The following is an 18,814-nucleotide window of genomic DNA, read 5'->3' as shown; positions in this document are numbered from 1 at the left end:
TTACATGAAAGTCTCTCGACCAGCGTCTAAGAGAGCCATTCCATGCAACTTACAAATGAGAATGATGCATAAAGAGGGGGGGGCATTAATTCAATATCTCTCTCTTGAGGATGCAGCCAAAGTGCATAGTTCATCCACCGTGCAGCAAGGAGAGGCAGTGCTACAGTAGCACCATCTGTATGTAATCCTCTGTTCATTAGCATGTGGCGCTACTGTGTTCCTCAGCTAGCCAGCGCCTCTCGTCGCCCCCCCCCCCCCCCCCCCCCGAGTCTTAATCCTCCGCCTGTTGTGTTTCTGCTCCACCAGGGACCAATCGTGCCAATTCCACTCGTCGAGCTTGGTAATTAGTGACAATTGTAAAAGTAATTTACAAACTCCAGCGATGCCATTGAGCAAATGGTGCCAATTAACTGGAGATGCTAATGTGGGCAGAAACGCGGAAAAAAAAAAAGCGTCATCCGACCCCCATTACAGTGAGAGGAGGAGGGCCAGGGAGCCGGGGGGGAATTGTCCAGGGAGGAGAGGGAAGACGATGCACATTGTTGGGCCGGGCATGTCACCGTGCTGCAGATAATTCCCACAATGCAAGAACAAGTGTCGTGACCAGGGCAACAACATTTTAATTTGCATCGAAGGCTAATAGCTGACATTCTCATTTAGAGTCACTGCAATAGAATATGGCTCAACTCCTACATCATCGGTACTGCAAAACAACTCAAGTTAGGATTTTTTTTGGCAACTAAACATTTGTCTTGTCTGAAATTAAAAGGCCGTGTGCGTCGTGAAAGGGCATCCCAGCTCTTGAAACTAAAATGCTGGACATCGATGCACACAGATGGGGTCGCTGGTTGAAAGTCTTCCTCGCACACACAGGAGCTTATCAGCTGAAATGTGAGATAAAGAAACCGCAGCAGACCTCGCTGCTGTAGCTGGTTCTCAGCCCAGTGAGGTGATTTATGGTGTGAAAATGTTCTTTTTTTTCCATCATGGACTAATTAATATCTGCGGACTGCAGGTTCCTTCCTTTTTAATTAATCAAGTAAAACAGCCTGGAAACGGGGGAAAAAAGGAATCGTTTAGCTTAAAGGTTCACCATTCTGACCATTAGAAGAGCTTCAAGTCTCCGGCAGGAGGTCGCCAACTGAGGTGAAACACTTTCAAACACTGCCGAGCAATACTAACTTAAACAAAGTGGATACGTTTAAGGTGCTAACTGAAGGACATCTATTGCATTCTCAACATGGAGACGAGTGACGACATGGAGGCGGCTCACGGTTCATCGAACACAACGGCCCCTTACACTAACTGTTCCATCCTGTGTTTGGGAGTTAAACTGCCAGCCTTTCATGAATGCACTTGTCTGAGTTTCAGGACCCTTCATTTCATAGATGAAGATGTAAACAGACTGCTGGCCTGTGGGGACGTGTGCTGGAGAAGACGTGGACGTATTAAACGTGGTTATATATCGGTGTTTTAGACGAGAACAGAGAGGCTCGTTATTTGAAGTCAAGGCCCCGCTGTCTCATCACCATGCTGTAATTGTTGAACGCTTCAATGCTTCCAGGTTTCCTAAAAAAAAAGAACCAGTGATGTAACTAATGCAGTGTAAGCAGCAGGGAGCACACTGGTTAATGGTGCAGCCTGCCCTTTGGTAGAAACCTCTGCTCTGCGCCCTGTGTTCCCCCTCCTCTTCCCTGGGATTAAAAACAGGAGGTGTATTCCCATTCTGTCAGTCACAGCCTCTCCGCCTCGCAGGCCTCAGCCTCTATCAGTGTAAACAGAAGACGGGGAGCAGCGTTTGCTGTTTTCTCATGTCTTAAAAAACGCCTTTTAGTTCCTCTTTGATCGCGGCCGCTGGAATAGTAATTGCTATCACTTATGAAGCAAAATGACAAGCGCTGCCAACAGCTTAGCAATGCAAATACAGAAGAAGAAAGAGAAGCGTGTGTGGAGGGGTGGAGGTCTGCGAAGGTGGGTTGACGCCATTTACTGGAGCTGTGTGGAGGTCCCTATCTTGCAGCTGGGATGCTTTGAAATGATGTTTTTTATGTCAGAAAGAGGGTTTTATTTACATATATATATATATATATTCTGTTTAAAGTGGAGAGCCACAGGACACATTGTGTGCCCATTGTTTTTCCCTGCTCTATTTCAAAGTAGAGACACTTTTTGATGGTAGCTGCCTTTTCAAATTTGCAACATCGATTATTGCCAGACACAAGGATGAAGACAGTTTTATGCAGTAGTTTATCCTTCGACACACTGCGTTTAAGTTAAAGCCTAACTTCCCTGTCGGCTCTATCTTTTGCAAATACACGCCGCGTTGAACGAAATGTCTTTATTATAAGGAGCCCCTGCAGGAGAGAGGGGAGCGCCGGCCCTACTGGCAGCTAAAGTCTGGCCTGTCTGGCTCACATAAAGTGGTGGCAGCCAAAGCACTGATGGCAGGACGCTGCTTATCCAAACGGCATACAGAAAGAGGGAAATGAAGGAACTGGATGGCTGCTCTTCCCTCTTGAAAGCTGTGGAAGTGGATAAGCCTCTGGTGTTATTCACAGGCTCCCTCTGACATCTTCTGTTGATGTTTATTTAAATGGCGCTCAGATCGGTGTGGAAATCGGCCCGTTGCGAATGCCCAGCAGGACACAAAACAGCTGGGCTTTGGAAGGGAAACTGAGAGATAGAAGTATTTCTGAAAGGACAGAGGAAGAAAAGAGAGAGAGAGAGAGAAAACTTAAGGGTTTTATGTAAAGGAAGGGATTTTGTGTGAAATGTATTTTGTGTAATGAGATGCCCCAATTCTGCTCTTTGAAATAGCGTTACCTGGAGCTGGAAAATAAAAATCTCTCCTCTCGCCTGTCCCCCATGGAGCCGGCTGTTCTCGGCTTACACTGGGCCCCATCCTCCATTTCACAAAAAAAAACCAAAAAAAAAAAACCTCAATCTCTGTATTTTCTTAGATTTAGTCGTCCGGCTGGTCGTCAGGAGAGGGTGTCATTTCAGAGCTCCTGCTGGGAGATTGCTCTTTCTTCTAGGGACACCCTGACAACAGAGCGTTAATAATGTAGCTTGCCTCTCATTGCACTCGCACAAACACAGCCATCGACCCCGTTGGCCATCAACACAAATGCCCATCCGCTAAATAAACTGCTATTTTCTGCCCGCGCTTGTCGGCGTAATTCCGCAGACGTTGTGGGGTTGTTGGACACCCATTTCGGCTCTCGCGACATGGGAACACTGCTTTCTCAGTGTGATGAGCATCGTTTGACAGTCCCCCTGCCTCAGCATCCTCCGTATCCAAGCCCATTTACAGCCAGCTCATTCACTTTACTGCCATTCGCTGATCGCAGCACTTTGAAGTGTTTGCTGAGGGAGGGTGGGGGGGGGGGGGGGGGGGGGGGGTTTAATTAGCTACATTAGTTGGTTTACTTCTCCTCTTCTTTCTCGGTGCCCCCCAGTCACAGGGAGAAGGATTAGGCGACCTACATTTTAGTTTTGCACCCCCGCAAAATTCAGTCCTACCAGTCTTCCTCATGTTGTGCTTCCATTACTCTGAAGAGTCCCTGATCGTCTCAACCAGCTCCTCTCAAAATGAGTCCGTCTTCGAGCTCAAGTCCACAGTCCACTGCGTCTCCGTTGCCACGGATGCGTTCCCACGGACTGCGGGGAAAGTTGAATTTAGCATTCATCCCTCTGCACATGACACTGATTGACAGCGCGCTGTGGGTAACGCTGCGTTTGGTTTTGCGACGCGTCGCCCACAGCGGTCGCCCTCGGAGGAGCTGTGATGTTTGTGTTGTTTGAAATGTCTACACGCTCTTGTACATCCAGCCTGACATCTCCTGCATGTGTTTGGGCTGGAAGGAGCTTTCATGTGGAGAAGGACGGTCGAATCAATCAGTTTTAAGGGCTTTGGGTTTTTGAGAAACAAGCTGTTGATCGGCCCCAGAATGATGACATTGTTTTTACAACACATTGTTGTTTTTCACTGCTTTAATTTCTGTACTGGAGCCTTGAGGGAAACATGCTGTGTAAATAAAATGTATTTATTTATATACATATATATATATATTAAGTCTTTTATGGTACTACATTATAAATAATCTAAACGGAGAACATAAACATTGGCCACATCCGGTGACAACACATACAAACAGCACAGACTAAATATACTTGACGTCACGTTTGTAAGGGTTCTAATCCTGGCCATGCATTAAGGTGTAGAGTTTCCATTCAATTTATTGAATGGAAACTCAATTGCAACAAAATAAATAAAATGGAATCAGTACTTTACCCTCTTAATTTACCCTTTGCTCCTCAAACGCAGAGTCGCCAAGCGTAGCTCCGCCTCCGCCGGCTCTGACCGAAGTCCTATCGTTGACCCTTCAGTCTGCTTCTCTCTGAAATGAGTGCAGTTAGTGACAGTGTGGGCTCCATGGCAGCTTTGACAGCTTGACGGAGTAGCGTCAGGGTTTTTGGGCTTTAGCTAAGGGTCAATTCCAGTTTGTCACGCATGCAATAGTTCCATGCTGAAATGGTGTACCCTTCATGGTGCTGTAAACACCCATCTAACAACTTAGAACATGATCGACATTAAGAACAGCACATAGTGCTTGATCCACAATGTACCAGCTATGTATTCTACTTGAGGCATTATGTGAACTCTTACCCGAAGAAGAAGAAGAAGAAGAAGAAGAGTCCTCCTCCTTGTTCTGGAGCAGCAAAGTGTTCAGGTTCAAACGGATGGAGGTTGATGTTTCAGCTAACCTTGGCTATGCGCCCTGCATGGCTGCCTCTGTAAGCCATCAGTCTGGTTGGAGTCTGACTGAAATATTAAAGAGCCTGTCTGCTCGCCCGCTGTAGCGCCTCACCACGGAGCAGCCAGAGTGCACGGTGCAGCGTGGGTCATATAGGTACAGTAGTTATGTAATGGATGGAGACCCGAGTGAAACGAGAGCGGAAGACAATGCTCGGCGTAATTGACGCTCACATGGTTATCGGTCCTGTGATAGATCCATCCATCCCTCTGCACATCCATTACCTGCCTGCGGGGCGTTCTACTTGTTGCTTGTAAAAGATCGAGGGTATAAATACATCCTGGTAATGTGGAAGCGGTGCCCTGGCAGCGGCAAAAAGAAGATGGACGTCACCTCGCCCTGCTGCAGATCACCTTACAGTGCACCAGACTCTGGGCGGCCTGCAGTACAGTACAGTATCAGCTGGCTGACCATTCAAAGTATAAGAATATAATGGAATATAATGCAGCAAGGCTATCAGTAAATCTGTCTTGCTTTCAAATATGCATACTTATCTCATGTAATGCTATATCTGCTGAGTTAACACACATGTAGGCATGATTTACTCTTCCTCCTTATTTCGTTTGTTGTCAGTAACCTCTTTAAATGTGCATCGTGGCATGTATTCACATAAATTACACATTAACTCATTTTAATTTAATTTATAGAGCCCTGGACTTTAATAACAAATGTATGTTTCAGAAATATTCCTGCTGAGGTTCAGAAATGTCTGCACATTTAAAGCCTGTGCCACACATCTGTGTTCTGTTAAGAAGTTGTCATGTTTTGAGGACCAAGTCATGATAAAGATTGTCTGCAGGTCAGGCTTTGATCTATTCCACTGTTGGTTTTTTTCTTGATTTTTTTTGTTAAATCAAAAATCCAAAAAAAGGACGCTTTTTCTCTAGGAGGCCAAACATCAGGTGCTCAAGCCCACTCGGAGGTCTATCTATGAATTTCCCAGCAATTCATCATTTTACCACCCAGATTGGAAGTGTGGGAGGAAATCGACGAGAGCCCTCGGAGTACCGAGAGTCAACCCACGCCGGCACAGGCGAAAAAGTCCACGCGGCGACAAGAGGCGAGGTTCTGTGTTAGCCTGACCTCGGTGCTGTGAGGCCACGGCGTTAACACCGAGCCGCCGTGCAGCCCTACGGACTTCTGATAGAGGACTTTGCTGCATTGCTTCACGCCTCCTTCTCATGCAGCTGCATGGTGTCGTGCTTTATTGGCCGAGTGCGATAAGACTGAAAGTAGACGGTATACCGCTGCAGAAAAGCCATTAGCTGGGGCTCTTTAATCTGGGTTTGCAGGGACTGGATAATGGCTGCGTCCAGACCTGGGTCCTGTCATATTATCACAGACTCCAGCAGACGTCTACCGCAGAACTTCGGTCTTTCAGTGAAGCCTTGCAGACTTCACCTCCTGGCAAAAATCCCTCAGTGACGGCGAGTCCCTCCATCGTCTGGTTTAGCGACCTCACAATGTGGGAGTCCCGCTCCCCCTGGAGTCCACTCCCAACCAGAGGCAGAAGGAGCTGTGGACTCTGTCGACGTTGATCTTCTGTGGATACGACGCTTGTTTGTGGCTTCCATTTCCTCTACGATCAAACTAGTCTCCAGTAGTTTAGGAGTATCTGGTGTGAGATCTGATCCTCAATCTGGGAAACTATGGGCTGCTGCTGAGTGATAGATGTTAGACTCCCAATGTGATGTCACACATTCACAAGTATGGTACACACTTTGTAGCTGAATTTATCAAATAAATGTAGTGTAGTAAAAGATGCAATATTTCACTCTGAAATGTAGTGGACTAGAAGTACAAAGTACCTGAGTGCATTTAGTTTATTTTCACAATTGCTCCTCCTCCTCCTCCTCCTCCACCTCCCAGGCTCACAAGTCTGTTCGGTAGAGAACCCTCCGATGGAGGAAGGCGGTTGTGAGAGAACTGATGCAGCATCCAAGGCCCCTGGGGCTGGAAACAAGAAAAAAGGAAGACGGAAGACGCAGAGACAGAAAGAGTCAATTGAGAGAGATGAAATAAGTGATGGGAGTCTTTTTAAAACTGCTTTTAAGTGAAGTCGAAAGAGCCGTTGCTCAAGTAAAACATGCCGATAGAGGAATTTAGGTTTTGAACAATTGCTGTCGCTGTCATTCTGGAGCATTTTTATTTTCTAATCTTTATTGGTGAGATTGCTAGTATCTTTGATTCACTTTGAAAACATCCTGACAACAAAGGCCATTGAATTGAAGTAAAGTAATCTAGGCAACGGTGGAGAGAACATGAAGGAAAGCGACTGCATGAGAGACGAGGAACAAGACAGCTGATCCATTGATAACCCACGGCGGGTCAGTGATCTGATCGTGTTTGTGTGTGTGTGAGACTGAGTCTGGATGAACGCTAAGAAAATGGGACCTGATTGCACTCATGAGCAGAGCAAGTGGTTAACAATGACCTTAATGCACTGCCTCCAATTCATTTCAGGCCCTCACAGATTGCACAAGGAATCAGCTTCTCTCTGGTATATTCTAAACGTCTCTCCTGGGACTTTTCTTTATTCAAGTTCGCAGGATCGCTGTGCCGGTTGGTCGGTCCACCAGACTTGAACATCTCAACAACAACAGTCGGTTTTCCATGACCTTTTGTTTGGGGGTGTGTGAATTATCTCGTCAACTACTTATTGCATTGCCGTGAAGTTGGGGACTCATCTCCATGGTCTCCAGACGATGAATCCTAAATATTTTGTGACTCATGACTTGGTAGACATTCGTAGTTCCTGGAAGACGTATTCTAATGACTTCGATGATCCCCAGACCTTTTCTCTAGCGCGGCCACTGGGTTTGAATAACCAACTGGATAGATTGCCACGACGTTTGTTACAGATATTCACATTTCCCTCCGAATAAGTTGTGGAAATCCTACATTTGTATCTACAGCTAGCATGCAGGCCACTCCACCGTTTCATATGAACTGTCATTGTCGCATGAAGCCACCCGACCGCGTCGGTGATCCACTTCTCTTCTAGTGCTAAACTAAGACGGAGAACAAGCTGAACGTCACCACCTGAGCATCGTCATAGTGAGCGCGTTAGGCTGCTGATGTTAGCGTTCAGCTCAAAGCCCTGCTGTGTCACAGAAGCACCAGCAGAGCTGTCAGCTCAGTGGAACACATTACAATACAGCAAGGGCTGCACTGTCCCTCACGGCCGATCACATATCTGCAGACAAAACTGGTTTGGGTCTTTGGATTTCCAGCCACCTTTTTACAGCATTCATGTTCCAGGTTTCTTCTCTCGGGAGCACAATGGAGTCGCTGTCTCTGGCTAATACATATTTATGGAAAGGCGAATTATTCAGGTTCAAGCTGCCTTTGAAATCAATTTGATGATATGTGTCTGTCAAGTAAACCTCCCCCCAAATCTTCACTACATTCTACCACAATCTATCACATTGAGGAAACAACTCATCGGCCCATCTGACTTATAATTTACCTCTCCCAAAACACACACACACACACACACACACACACACACACTTAAACACTTGTTTCATCCCAGTGGAATTGTGGGAATACATTAGCATGCGGAGGCTTCAGCCGCAGCACTGATGTGCACAGTCATCAAGCCGTTTCGTGGGCTGCAGTGGCTGGATGTGGCACTCCTTTGTGATTTCCATGCAAACTCCACCAGATGCTCGACTCTGGGGAATCGTTTCATATTCTAATGCCACGACAAGAAATATAGCCGTGGAGTGTGCGGCTGCTGCTGTGCATATGTTTGTACTGTGTGTGTCTGTGTGTGTGTGTGTAGTTACGGGTGCGTGTTTGCATGCGCTGTTGCCTTGAGTGCTGAGTTTATGATGCAAAGTAGTTTCCGTAACAACGCCGCCACGAGCTTTTCATTCGGCCCTTTCTGATTACATTTCCGCGAGAGAAGAATGAAACCCCAAACACAGCGCAGCGACTCGCATGGCTCTGGATGTATTCACATATTACTGTATGTTTTGTTTTTCAATTTGTGCTCGGGCGCACAACAGGTAATAAAGCGCGGGTCCCGGTTTTTGGTAAAGATTCTGACTCTGTCGTGGTCGTAAATCAACAGCGGATCCGTCTGTCAGACGATGTCATTTTCCATCACTTTTCGGACTTGTGTAAAATGACTTGGTCTGTCTCCAGGGAGCTTACAGAGAAATGTGTTGTCAAAGATATAAAAGCTGATAGGGCAACAGTAGGAACAGAGTCGGAATATCAATCTCCCTGTTTCGTTGCATTATCATTCTGAGCATCCAGACCACAGATACACAGCGACGCAAACTGTAATTTGCTCAGTGCTGTGTCATTGCAGATAATGCTTGGCGCGGTGCAGACGCCTCGCTTTAGAGGACGTACGAGTGGCTCCACGCGCGATGACTGATAGGTTTACGGCACATTTCAGACGCATGTTTATTTCTGTCTCGACTCGGCCGTCCTTCCCCCTCAGTGTCCGCCGTTGTTTATACCACAATAAAGAGAGAGCACATCGAGCGGTGCGGGGCGGCCGTAAATCGTCGATAGCCCACATTGCAGAGGACCGTAAATGTCAGCCGTCCCAGCGCTCAATATTTGCCACAGTTGGGTCACCGTCAACTGGAGTGGAAGCAGCAGGCGGTCCGAGGGGCGCTTCAGCCGCGGACGTCGCCGGTGTGCGCCGCGGTCACGTGTTCACCGCACAGTGAGCTGTTTTGAGGCCATTTAGCAGAAGAGCCTATGACATGTCTTCTTCTGCTTGTTATCTGAGCTGTGCACATAACCTTAAGGTTTCTTCACACCATAATGGCATTTGGCAATTAACTGGCTTTTTCTTTCTTTCGTTGCGTCTTTTAGCACGGATGCTGCTGCACTCGTTGTGTTGATTATTGGTGTGATGGTTCCCAATGATCATGTGAGGTGACTAAGTGTTTTGTCTTGTCTTAGGGTTTTGTGTTAAATGGTCTTGTTTGTCAGTGTTGTGTTTCGGTGGCCAGTGTCAAAGGGACAGTTCACCCTAAAATCAAAAGTACATGTGGCGCTGTCCATCAGTCGACATTGTTTTGGTGTGAGTTGCTCAGTTCTGGAGGTGTCGGCCGTAGAGATGTCCAATATAACAGGACCGTTTGGCTCCAAGCGCCGAAAAAACTACATTTACAAAAAATGCAACAGCAATGTTTCCTTCCAGAAATCATGACCCGGTTACTGGAGATAATCCACAGACCTTGTTGTGAGCAGTTTCATGTAGGAACTTTTTTTGTAGCTTCAAGCACAACAGGTCAAGTGTCATCTAGTACCAATGTAGTAGAGAGAAGGCTCTACGGACAATATCTCCAACGCTCTACAACTCACTCCCAAACAAGCTAGATTGATAAGTAGCTACAGCATTTTGTATTTAAGACGTGTCCAGCTATATTTCATTGATTAACCTGCACTGATTGGAAACATACCATCTCTGGTAGTTCCATGAAGGAAGCTTGAAGCCCTGTGACAGTTGGTTGATGTTGTGTTACCTTCTTCACAGCCGTGATGGTTGTTTTCTATGCTTCCCACGTATGGACTTAATTTGTTTCCGATCCATCGTTAGAAGCGTGGCCTTGCCTCAGTAAGTTATCCTTCCTGTGTTCTCTTGTTCATTTTACATGTCCTCAAGTTAATTCCAGTCCTAATTAACTACCTTTGAAGGGAATCTGTGCAATAATTACCACAAGGAGGTGGAACAGAAACAATCACACTTCGCACAGTTTATTCCCCACCACAGGGAAAAGCCCACAGTCACCCGCTGGCTTCTTCTTCTTTTTATTATTATTATTATTTCTGTCCTGAGAATCACCTTCAGCGCTCACTTTAGAAGCAGAGACACAGACGACCGAGGGGCCCCACAGATGAACACCGCTGCCGAGTGTTAGTCTGGTGTTGTATATTTGCACGAATAATTATTATAATAAAAACATACTGTGCAAAGAGAAATGAGAGCGCTGTGATGAATAAACCCAGAGGCTGCTGTGAAAAGAAAGAATAGCTCCCCCAGCAGAGAACGAGGAGGAGAGATGGGGTGTGGACATTCTGATAACAGCTGGTGTCACCAATGAGGAGAACAAAATGCATAAATAGGGACACACGGTGTCACTGAGGCAATCGAAGCGCCCAAAACCAGATCCGGCAAATACGGTCCAAAGCAAGACAACAGGCAAAATAACAAGAAACAGAAATCAGGTTGTGAATTCAAAGCAAACCACTCAGTTCGGTTTGGGAGAAACATCGTGGCCGGGCTTAAAATATTGATGTAAACTAAGTACAGTAAACATGAAACTCCAAAATCACTCAGCAATACTTTTGGTCTCCTGGATGAAAGTCCCGCGTTAGCATGAAGTGTCCTCACCATGAATTATTGTCCAAAAAGAATGAGGCTGCGTCCGTTTCATAGATATTTAAAGGACGAAATAAATCTCATAAAATCTTTGACATTTTCAGCCATAAGATTAATGGTACTTTAGTGTGACACGTGATACGGCACACACACACACACACACACACACACACACACACACACTTAACGGCTCCCCCTCATAGACAACCTGTAGCCTGCCGCCGTGTGACAGTGAGCTTGTGAGGGTCCTTGAGGTGTAAACAGCTTAGCTTGTGGGTGTTTCAGGAGACGTAAAAAGCTTTCCTTTCACATTTGCAGGTCATTTATTCAGCGCTCCTAATGTTACCATGCTCACAAGGTGACACGGCCTGCAGATGAAAGTGGGCTCGTGTCTGAAAGGTGGCTAGTTCAAAGGTGTGCGTTCTCTTTTCATTCCACCACTGAGGCCCAGTCCACAGATGGACCCGCTGGCCCGGCGCTCTGACGATACCTTAATGAACGAGTCCATTTTGAAAACCCAGGAGGGGGCAGGTGCCTCCGTCTCTGCTCCTGTAGAGTAAATTAGATTGACTTTTAAACTCAGAGAAACAGATGATGCAAATGTCAACCTTGATCAATTGATTTGGCTGAATTAGCTAATGCGCCTGCGAGCCGCACCTTGCATGAACATAAAGCATCGGCCGCTCCGCCGCCAGCAGAGAGCGAAGAACGTTACGCGGAGGACCGTTGAGTAATGCCGACCGGAGCGACGCGTCTCTTGGAAAAATAACGGATGACTTTCATCCGGAGAGACGTATTTGCCCGCGGAGAAGCAAAAGGATGTCTGCAGGGGAAACGTATCTGCTGGCAAAGCGTAGAAGGATGTGAGCGACGAGATTTAACTAACCTTCACACGACGGCCCGCCGCTGTGATGGAGGACGTTCCCCGGGAGTCCCTGAACAAACTGCTACTCCCAACATATTAAATACATGATTCCTTTTATCTGTATGTTTTTTGCCAGTGGCAGCGTGTCCTTTGATGATCTATTGCATTCTTGCCAACTTGCGTGTGAGGAACCAGCGTCGCGTTTGTGATGTAAATCGTGACTTTGAGTTGTTTAGAGTATCTGACGTTAATGTTTGTGTTCAACGCAGTCTAAAAGGTTTGACATTTGGCTTATTGCGCTGATTCACTGTTCTTACTGAGAGTCAGATGAAAGTAGTGCAGCTTCTACCGGCGGCCGATTAGCTTAGCTTAGCATAGCATGAAGGCTGTAAACAGCTGGATCGTATACTTACTGCAACATTCTTGGACTCCAGTAGATCTCATAGAACGGCGGGTCGGATCTAGAAAGTATTTTTTATTTTGTCCTTGGATAAAGACTTGAAAACGGAAACGTGCTGAAAAAAAGGGATGGTGTGCAAATCATTTGTTTTATTTTCACGATTATTGACACCCAAAAGATATCCACGCATGTACCATGAAAGAGATAGAACCTAAGAGACACAGACAAAGTGTCCAGCAGCTCTCTCTCACCTTTTACAACCAACCTGCTTTTGTCTGTGTATTTTGCAGCAAACCTGCAATATACACTTCACTGTTCAGTTGTTTCAGGTGCAATAAAAGCAAAGGCAGTCATGGTTTGAGGTCGTTTAAGTTAGCACTGACAGTGGACATTTTGACGACCTTTATGATTGGAAAATAAAAATGTGATCCTGGCACAGTCGTACATGAGAGTGGTATCGATCCTGAATATTGGCAAGAAAGCAAATAATCCCCCAAATGTTAAATCAAAAGGGCCTGCTTTATATGAATAAACTGGTAGAAGCTTTGATGACGGGAGACAAATGGACTCCACTAAGTGTCGGTCTAATGCGTTTACATATTTATCTTCACGTGTCTTATGTCGTAAGACTGTTGCAACTTGAGAAATAGAAAAGTTTGAGCCGAAAAAACCATCCGAAGTCTTTAGTCAAGGTGTGAATTGGACCCGGTGGCCATTGGTGGTGCATGGCTGGATTTACCGTCCGTATGAACCGCATTACTGCACAAGAAAAGGTGTGAAAAGGGACGAGAGATGAAAAGACTGGAAAAATAGCCGAAAGTTGGCTCATTTCATTTTCCACTTCTCCTGAATAAATCAAAGTTGGCTTAATAGAGAGGAACTTTATTCTCAGATAGACGGGTCGGGGGGGAAACGTGCACTTCCTGTTCCAATTCCATTCTGTGCACAGGCAGCGTCTCCAAAGATAAAAAAAAAAAAAAAAAAAAACTCTCAGCGGCCGTCGGGTCCTTTCATCACTCAGGTAACATAAATGCAATTTTTTTGGGGGGGGGGATGTTCTGAAGTCAAGAAGTACAATTTCCCCTTCGCTCCTCAGAAAACCTTCATCTCCCAAAGAATCTGGTGGCAGGGGGGGCCGTTTGGAGGGGGGGCCGGGCGTTCTCCGAGGCCTCATCGATCTGGCTCTGGAGTCCGACCACATGGGTTTTCATTCCCATTCATATTGTATCAAACAGCAGAGCATAATTCTCGGATTATTTTTGAGGTGTCTTTTCACACTTTTTAAAGATTTCTCCCTTCGACTCAGCCCAACTTTCTCCGCGCTGGTCGTCTTTCAGGTGTCGTGATGTTTGAACCGTTACACTCTGTACGTCTGTCTGTGCCGTGTCGAGGAGAGTCGGAGCCGTCGGCAGAGATTTAGTGCCGCGGCGGACCGCTTGTCCCCGGTGGTTGGGTAGATATCGTTCCCGCAGTGAAGACCCGCGCTCCGCTGCGCACGTCGCTCCAATAAAGCGGCTGCTCAGCTATGAAAACCCTGCATAAGAGCAAATGTTGTAAATAAATTTATGCTCACATGTCTCCCTTCATCACACCCCGCCTCCCCTGCGGCTCAGGGTCTATAATTTGATATGACTGGGTCTTGATTACTATTTACTGTGTTGTCAAGGTGAGCGAGAGACTCAACTTTGTGGGTAAACAGATTGACTGTCACAGCTCCAATGAATCAGCTGCTGTTGACTTTATATCCACTTGCCGTTTCTTTCCTCCCTCCGCCGCCGCAGATTGCGGTCGTCGGAGCCGCGTGTTGCTTCAGGAGCGGGGAAACGGGATACACACCGGCTGACAGTGAATCGTCTCTTTGACTTTTGATTAAAGAAAGGAAATTGTTGTTGGTTGACAGGAATGTGTTGTATGACACCGTAAATTCAACCAGCACAGAGAGTGCCGATGCTCAAAAGTGGGCTCAGGAAAGAACGGTGCGCTGTGACATGGAACGCATGCGCTATCTTCTAATCATCCGTGGTCCGATTCAGCACTTTCACTTTCAAACGCCTACATTTAACGTGCTACTCGACGTGCTACCCCCCCCCCCCCCCCCCTCCCCCCCCTCCAACAAGCGTCTGTTAGGAGTGACAACTTCTAGAAAGCTACTGGTTGCGCAGCAACTACTGGCACGTTTTGTCATCGGTGCTATTGTTCACTTAACTCTGCAGTTGAACGTAAACCTGAGATGTGTACATTTCACCTGAGCGGCTCTCAGCCATATGCCGGCTCAGTCAGTCAAACTGTGAGAACTCCTGCTTTACATGCAAATAATAGATCTTTTGATCTCATTTTGTATGCTCAAACAAGAAAGAATGGATGAAAGGATGTGTTGATGAATCAATGTATAGGCTGCAACTAATGCTTATTACGGTCATTACTGATCAATCTGCCGTTTGATCGGTAATGACCATAATCATTAGTTGCAATTTAATCCAACCTGCTGAAGAATTATGGGACATTTCCATTACGGTCTTCCAGATCCTAAGGTGACAAATTGCCCGTTTTATTGGACATGCAGTCTAAATCCCAAAGATTTGACAAGCTGGAAAGACAACAGTAACTTACACTTCATAACAACTTTTGATTTCATTTCATTTTGCTGTATGTGGAGGAAACGACTGTAGATTTGAGTTCATAGAGGTGGATTCAAACGTGGAGCACACTGAGCATTAACTAAACACCTTTTCACATGTACAGCACTGTAGCTGCTGTAGCTCATTTACACTGGCCTGTGGCGAAACCCCCCCCCCCCCCCCCCAACGGTTACCAATATGTCATATTTGATGAAGCTGCCTGTTAGTTAAAGCTTTCCTCCAGACATCTTTAAATACATAAAATACCCTGCTTTGAATAATGCCTGGTTACCAATTACCTTATTACAAATTATTAAAATTCCATCAACTCCTTTCCCTTCATTAAAATATCCCAAATCTATAAATGCGCACATATTTTTTCATTTCAAAAATAACACACAAGAAGGGGACTTACTGTGTAACTCGCATGTATGACACCTCAGGAAGTTGTGTTTACATGTTGGTCATCGGGTTCATTGTCCAACAGTTTTACATAAAGGTCAGATCTCATTTGGACTTTATTAACTTGTTAAATTGGCTCATCATTCTGGTGTTCTCCTTCCAGGTCCGGTAGCTGTGATCAGTGGTGAGGAAGACTCCGCCAGCCCTCTTCATCACGTCAACCACGGGATTATTACCCCCTGCACTCTGGATGCGGGTCCCGATGCGGTCGTCATAGGGATGACTCGTATTCCTGTGGTGGAGAACCCTCAGTACTTCAGGCACGGACACAACTGCAACAAGCCGACCACCCGTAAGTCCCCGTCCACCGTCCACCCGGTCCCGGTGGCGTGTCCCTCGGTGACCGTCACCGCACGTTGCTTGAGTTTATGAAGATGCAAAGGGACCCTAGTGTTGTTCAAGCATGATGCTAAGTATTCTTAAGTGTGAGGCACTTTAAAGTAACAGCCAGTCAGACAGCCAGACATCAAACACAACGCCTTTATTAGGCTCATTCCAACTGTTGTGTCCCCATTGTAATCTGCTGTTTATCTTTACAATGATAAGAGCCGGGGCCCTCGGGGGCAATAGTACAATTTAGTGTCATCACCAGAGTCAGTGTGATCATATGGTGTTATTATCTGCTGGCTCCGTTCCAGACTCTTCATATAGGATCTGCTTAGACAAAAGCAGCCTTCGGTGTACCAGCTACTGGTGTCCCCCCCCCCCATCCCTCCACCTCACTCCACTCTCCCCCGGGACTCATGTTCCAGGTTTGGGAAAGACAAGACCACTTTAAAGCCTAATTACTCACAATTACATCAACTGCTCAAGAGAATCAGCAGAAAAACAACTGTGCCAGCAGCAGCAGCCTGGCGCCTGCTGCTTCCTCTTCCTCGCGTTACCCGCCGCACACCAGCCGAAGATTTCGCCGGGGACAACGGCGCTCCTCCTCTCTGAACGCCGGCGTGCGAGATCAGGCTTCTCCGGACCATTTTAGCTTGGATCTGCGTTGTTTTGGTCTTGGCTCGCTCTCAAAATGGCCGTCGGACGGGCCAACAGAAGTTGGCTCCTAAGCCGGAGCCAATGAGTGGGAAGGAAATCCCATTTAGAGGTGATAAATAAATGACGGCTCTTATGTTTTATGAATCGCATGAATTGTTAATGGCCAGCCGGTGACTGATTTATAACGTCTCATGCCTTGCACAGGAGATCTGATTGCGAGCTAATGAATAAATGACAGTGGGCACGGATGAAACTTCCTCCCGATTACCGTGCGCCTGGAGTCCAAAGTCAGGCGGCGGCTGTGCACGGCGGCTGTGCACGGCGGCTGTGCACGGCGGCTTTGAAGTGGACAGAGCGTTCTCTTTCTCACAATGCTGCGTCTCTTGTCTTTTATTTTTTTATTTCACTCCATGTGCGAGCAGAAGAATAAAAGGAAACAAACCCTGAATTCATCACAAGGTCACAATGGCCGCTGCTCCACGCCAGCGGCTGGAAAAACAAAATGGCTGCCAACGGCTTCTGCGGATCATTGGCTGAATATGAATGTATTCTTCACCCTCAGGACAAACAAACACACACGGACAGACGGGGGAAGGAAAGGCCTGCGTGTGTCCGTGTGTGTGTGTGTGTGTGTGTGTGTGTGTGTGTGTGTGTGTGTGTGTGTGTGTGTGTGTGTGTGTGTGTGTGTCTTCACTATGTGTGTCGCTGTATGAACCTGTGAATGTGCGCGGTTGCAGGCGTACGGTTACTGTGGCTTGTGGGTAGAGTGGATTGGTTACTGTCTTCAGTCAGGGGTCCCTTGAGGGTCCCCTGTGGATCCCTCATTGTGCTGCTGGTCTTGCTCAGCCTGGCTTTCCTGCAGCTTCGCTCCGCTCAGTTACAATACGCTGGCTTTGTTGATGCTCGGCCACCGATCCATAATGTATTCATTCATTTACTTGAAAGCTTCTTATCCAAGAGAAGAGCTTGCACACACACACACACACACACACACACACACACACACACACACACCTCTCCCTACTGTCCGCAGTAGGCACACTAGCACACATAAATGCAAACACACACACACACTTCTCCGTACCTGAGTAGATCAGGAGTTTACTGATTCCACAACCAGTCTGCTGCGTAGTGGTCCTGTTTGTTGGGCTCTGTGCATTTTGAAGCCTTTGAGGGGGGGGGGGGGGGGGGGGGGGTAGTCTGTCACTGCTGACTGCGGCGCTGGCTTCCGTTAAAACAGCTTCATGTGATGGGAAACCGGCCCGCTGCTGAGCTCACACCAGTGATTCCAGTGTGCCTTACCAGATGTATTATTCATGACTGTTTGATCTTCAAGTCAATACTGGCAAAGTATCTTGGCTGCCATGCTGTGGCTCATTGCAGGAAAAAATAATATATATTATTCAATCCTAGTTGCCCTCTAGTTGAACCTGGCAACCTGTGCACTTGCATGCCGGAGAAATTTGCAGCATTACGGGAAAAGTGTTGTCACAGTTGTCATTCTGATGCCAATTTAAAAACATGAAGTGCCGCCGTTCAGTTGGTTCATCTCCTGGGTGAACCGGTGGCCTCGACTTTGGTTGCGGTAAACAGGCGAGCCGTGACTGATTAGGACGTTCGAAGAGATCAGCTCTCTTTTTTCTCCCCCCCCCCCCCCCTCTGCCTGGCTGGAGAGAGGACCAATCCTGGGGAAATGTAGCCGCATTAGGGAGATAAAGGCAGAAAAGGCAAAGGACGATTCTTTAGCCTAATGACAGATCTATATCTGGTCGGATCCGCCGTCTCACAGCAAGTGGCTTTGTTTTATCACTCAGCTTGCTATTTTAATTACGGATTTGCTACATCCCGCTGGCCAAAGTTAGACAATAGCTTTTTGATGTTGGAGTGTAGCGTGTAGCCTTTCATTACATCCGTGTTATTAGGGGTGTCAGGCGTGGGCGCTGCTCGGACTCGCCCCCAGTCTGCCCCCTCTGTGTCGGGTGTAACGGAGACATAATTATTCTCAAGGTGATGTTTTTTGAAGATTAAAATGTTGCTAGCAGAGTCGAGGAGTGACTAATTTGGCGGCTTGAAAGCTCAGCAAAATGAAGGGAAAAGTAGAGCGGATTGATTGAAAGGCAGTTATCGTTTTCCAAGGCTGCGATTGTATGAATTCTAGTTGGAAACAGAACGGCCCCACGGGTCAGCCAGTTGTGAATTCGAACAACCTACTTTAAGTTGTCGCTCAAGAAGGCCAAGATGAGCTTCTTCTTCGGCTCGGCCCAGAAGGGAGTGAGGTTCAGAAAGAGCTCTGAGAAGATGGCTGTCGATGCCAGC

The 18,814-nt window shown here is 46.8% G+C and overlaps 1 protein-coding gene across 7 annotated transcripts in view; it reads left to right on the top strand.

The window, feature by feature from the left end:
* The window catches only part of LOC137887461 (NT-3 growth factor receptor-like), a 157,153-nt gene that overhangs the window by 103,651 nt on the left and 34,688 nt on the right, over positions 1-18,814 (top strand). For all 7 annotated transcript variants that reach the window (XM_068730480.1, XM_068730481.1, XM_068730478.1 and 4 more), the window contains one exon: positions 15,618-15,806. In XM_068730480.1, coding sequence (XP_068586581.1) covers positions 15,618-15,806 — 189 coding nt within the window. The remainder of the gene's footprint in view (positions 1-15,617; positions 15,807-18,814) is intronic.

This window comes from Cebidichthys violaceus, unplaced genomic scaffold (assembly GCF_023349555.1).
Source record: "Cebidichthys violaceus isolate CVI_PGR_0920_01 unplaced genomic scaffold, fCebVio1.0.p SCAF_5, whole genome shotgun sequence".
Lineage (NCBI taxonomy): Eukaryota > Metazoa > Chordata > Actinopteri > Perciformes > Stichaeidae > Cebidichthys > Cebidichthys violaceus.
Note: the sequence above shows the minus strand (reverse complement) of the source record. Positions and strands in the feature narration are given on the sequence as shown.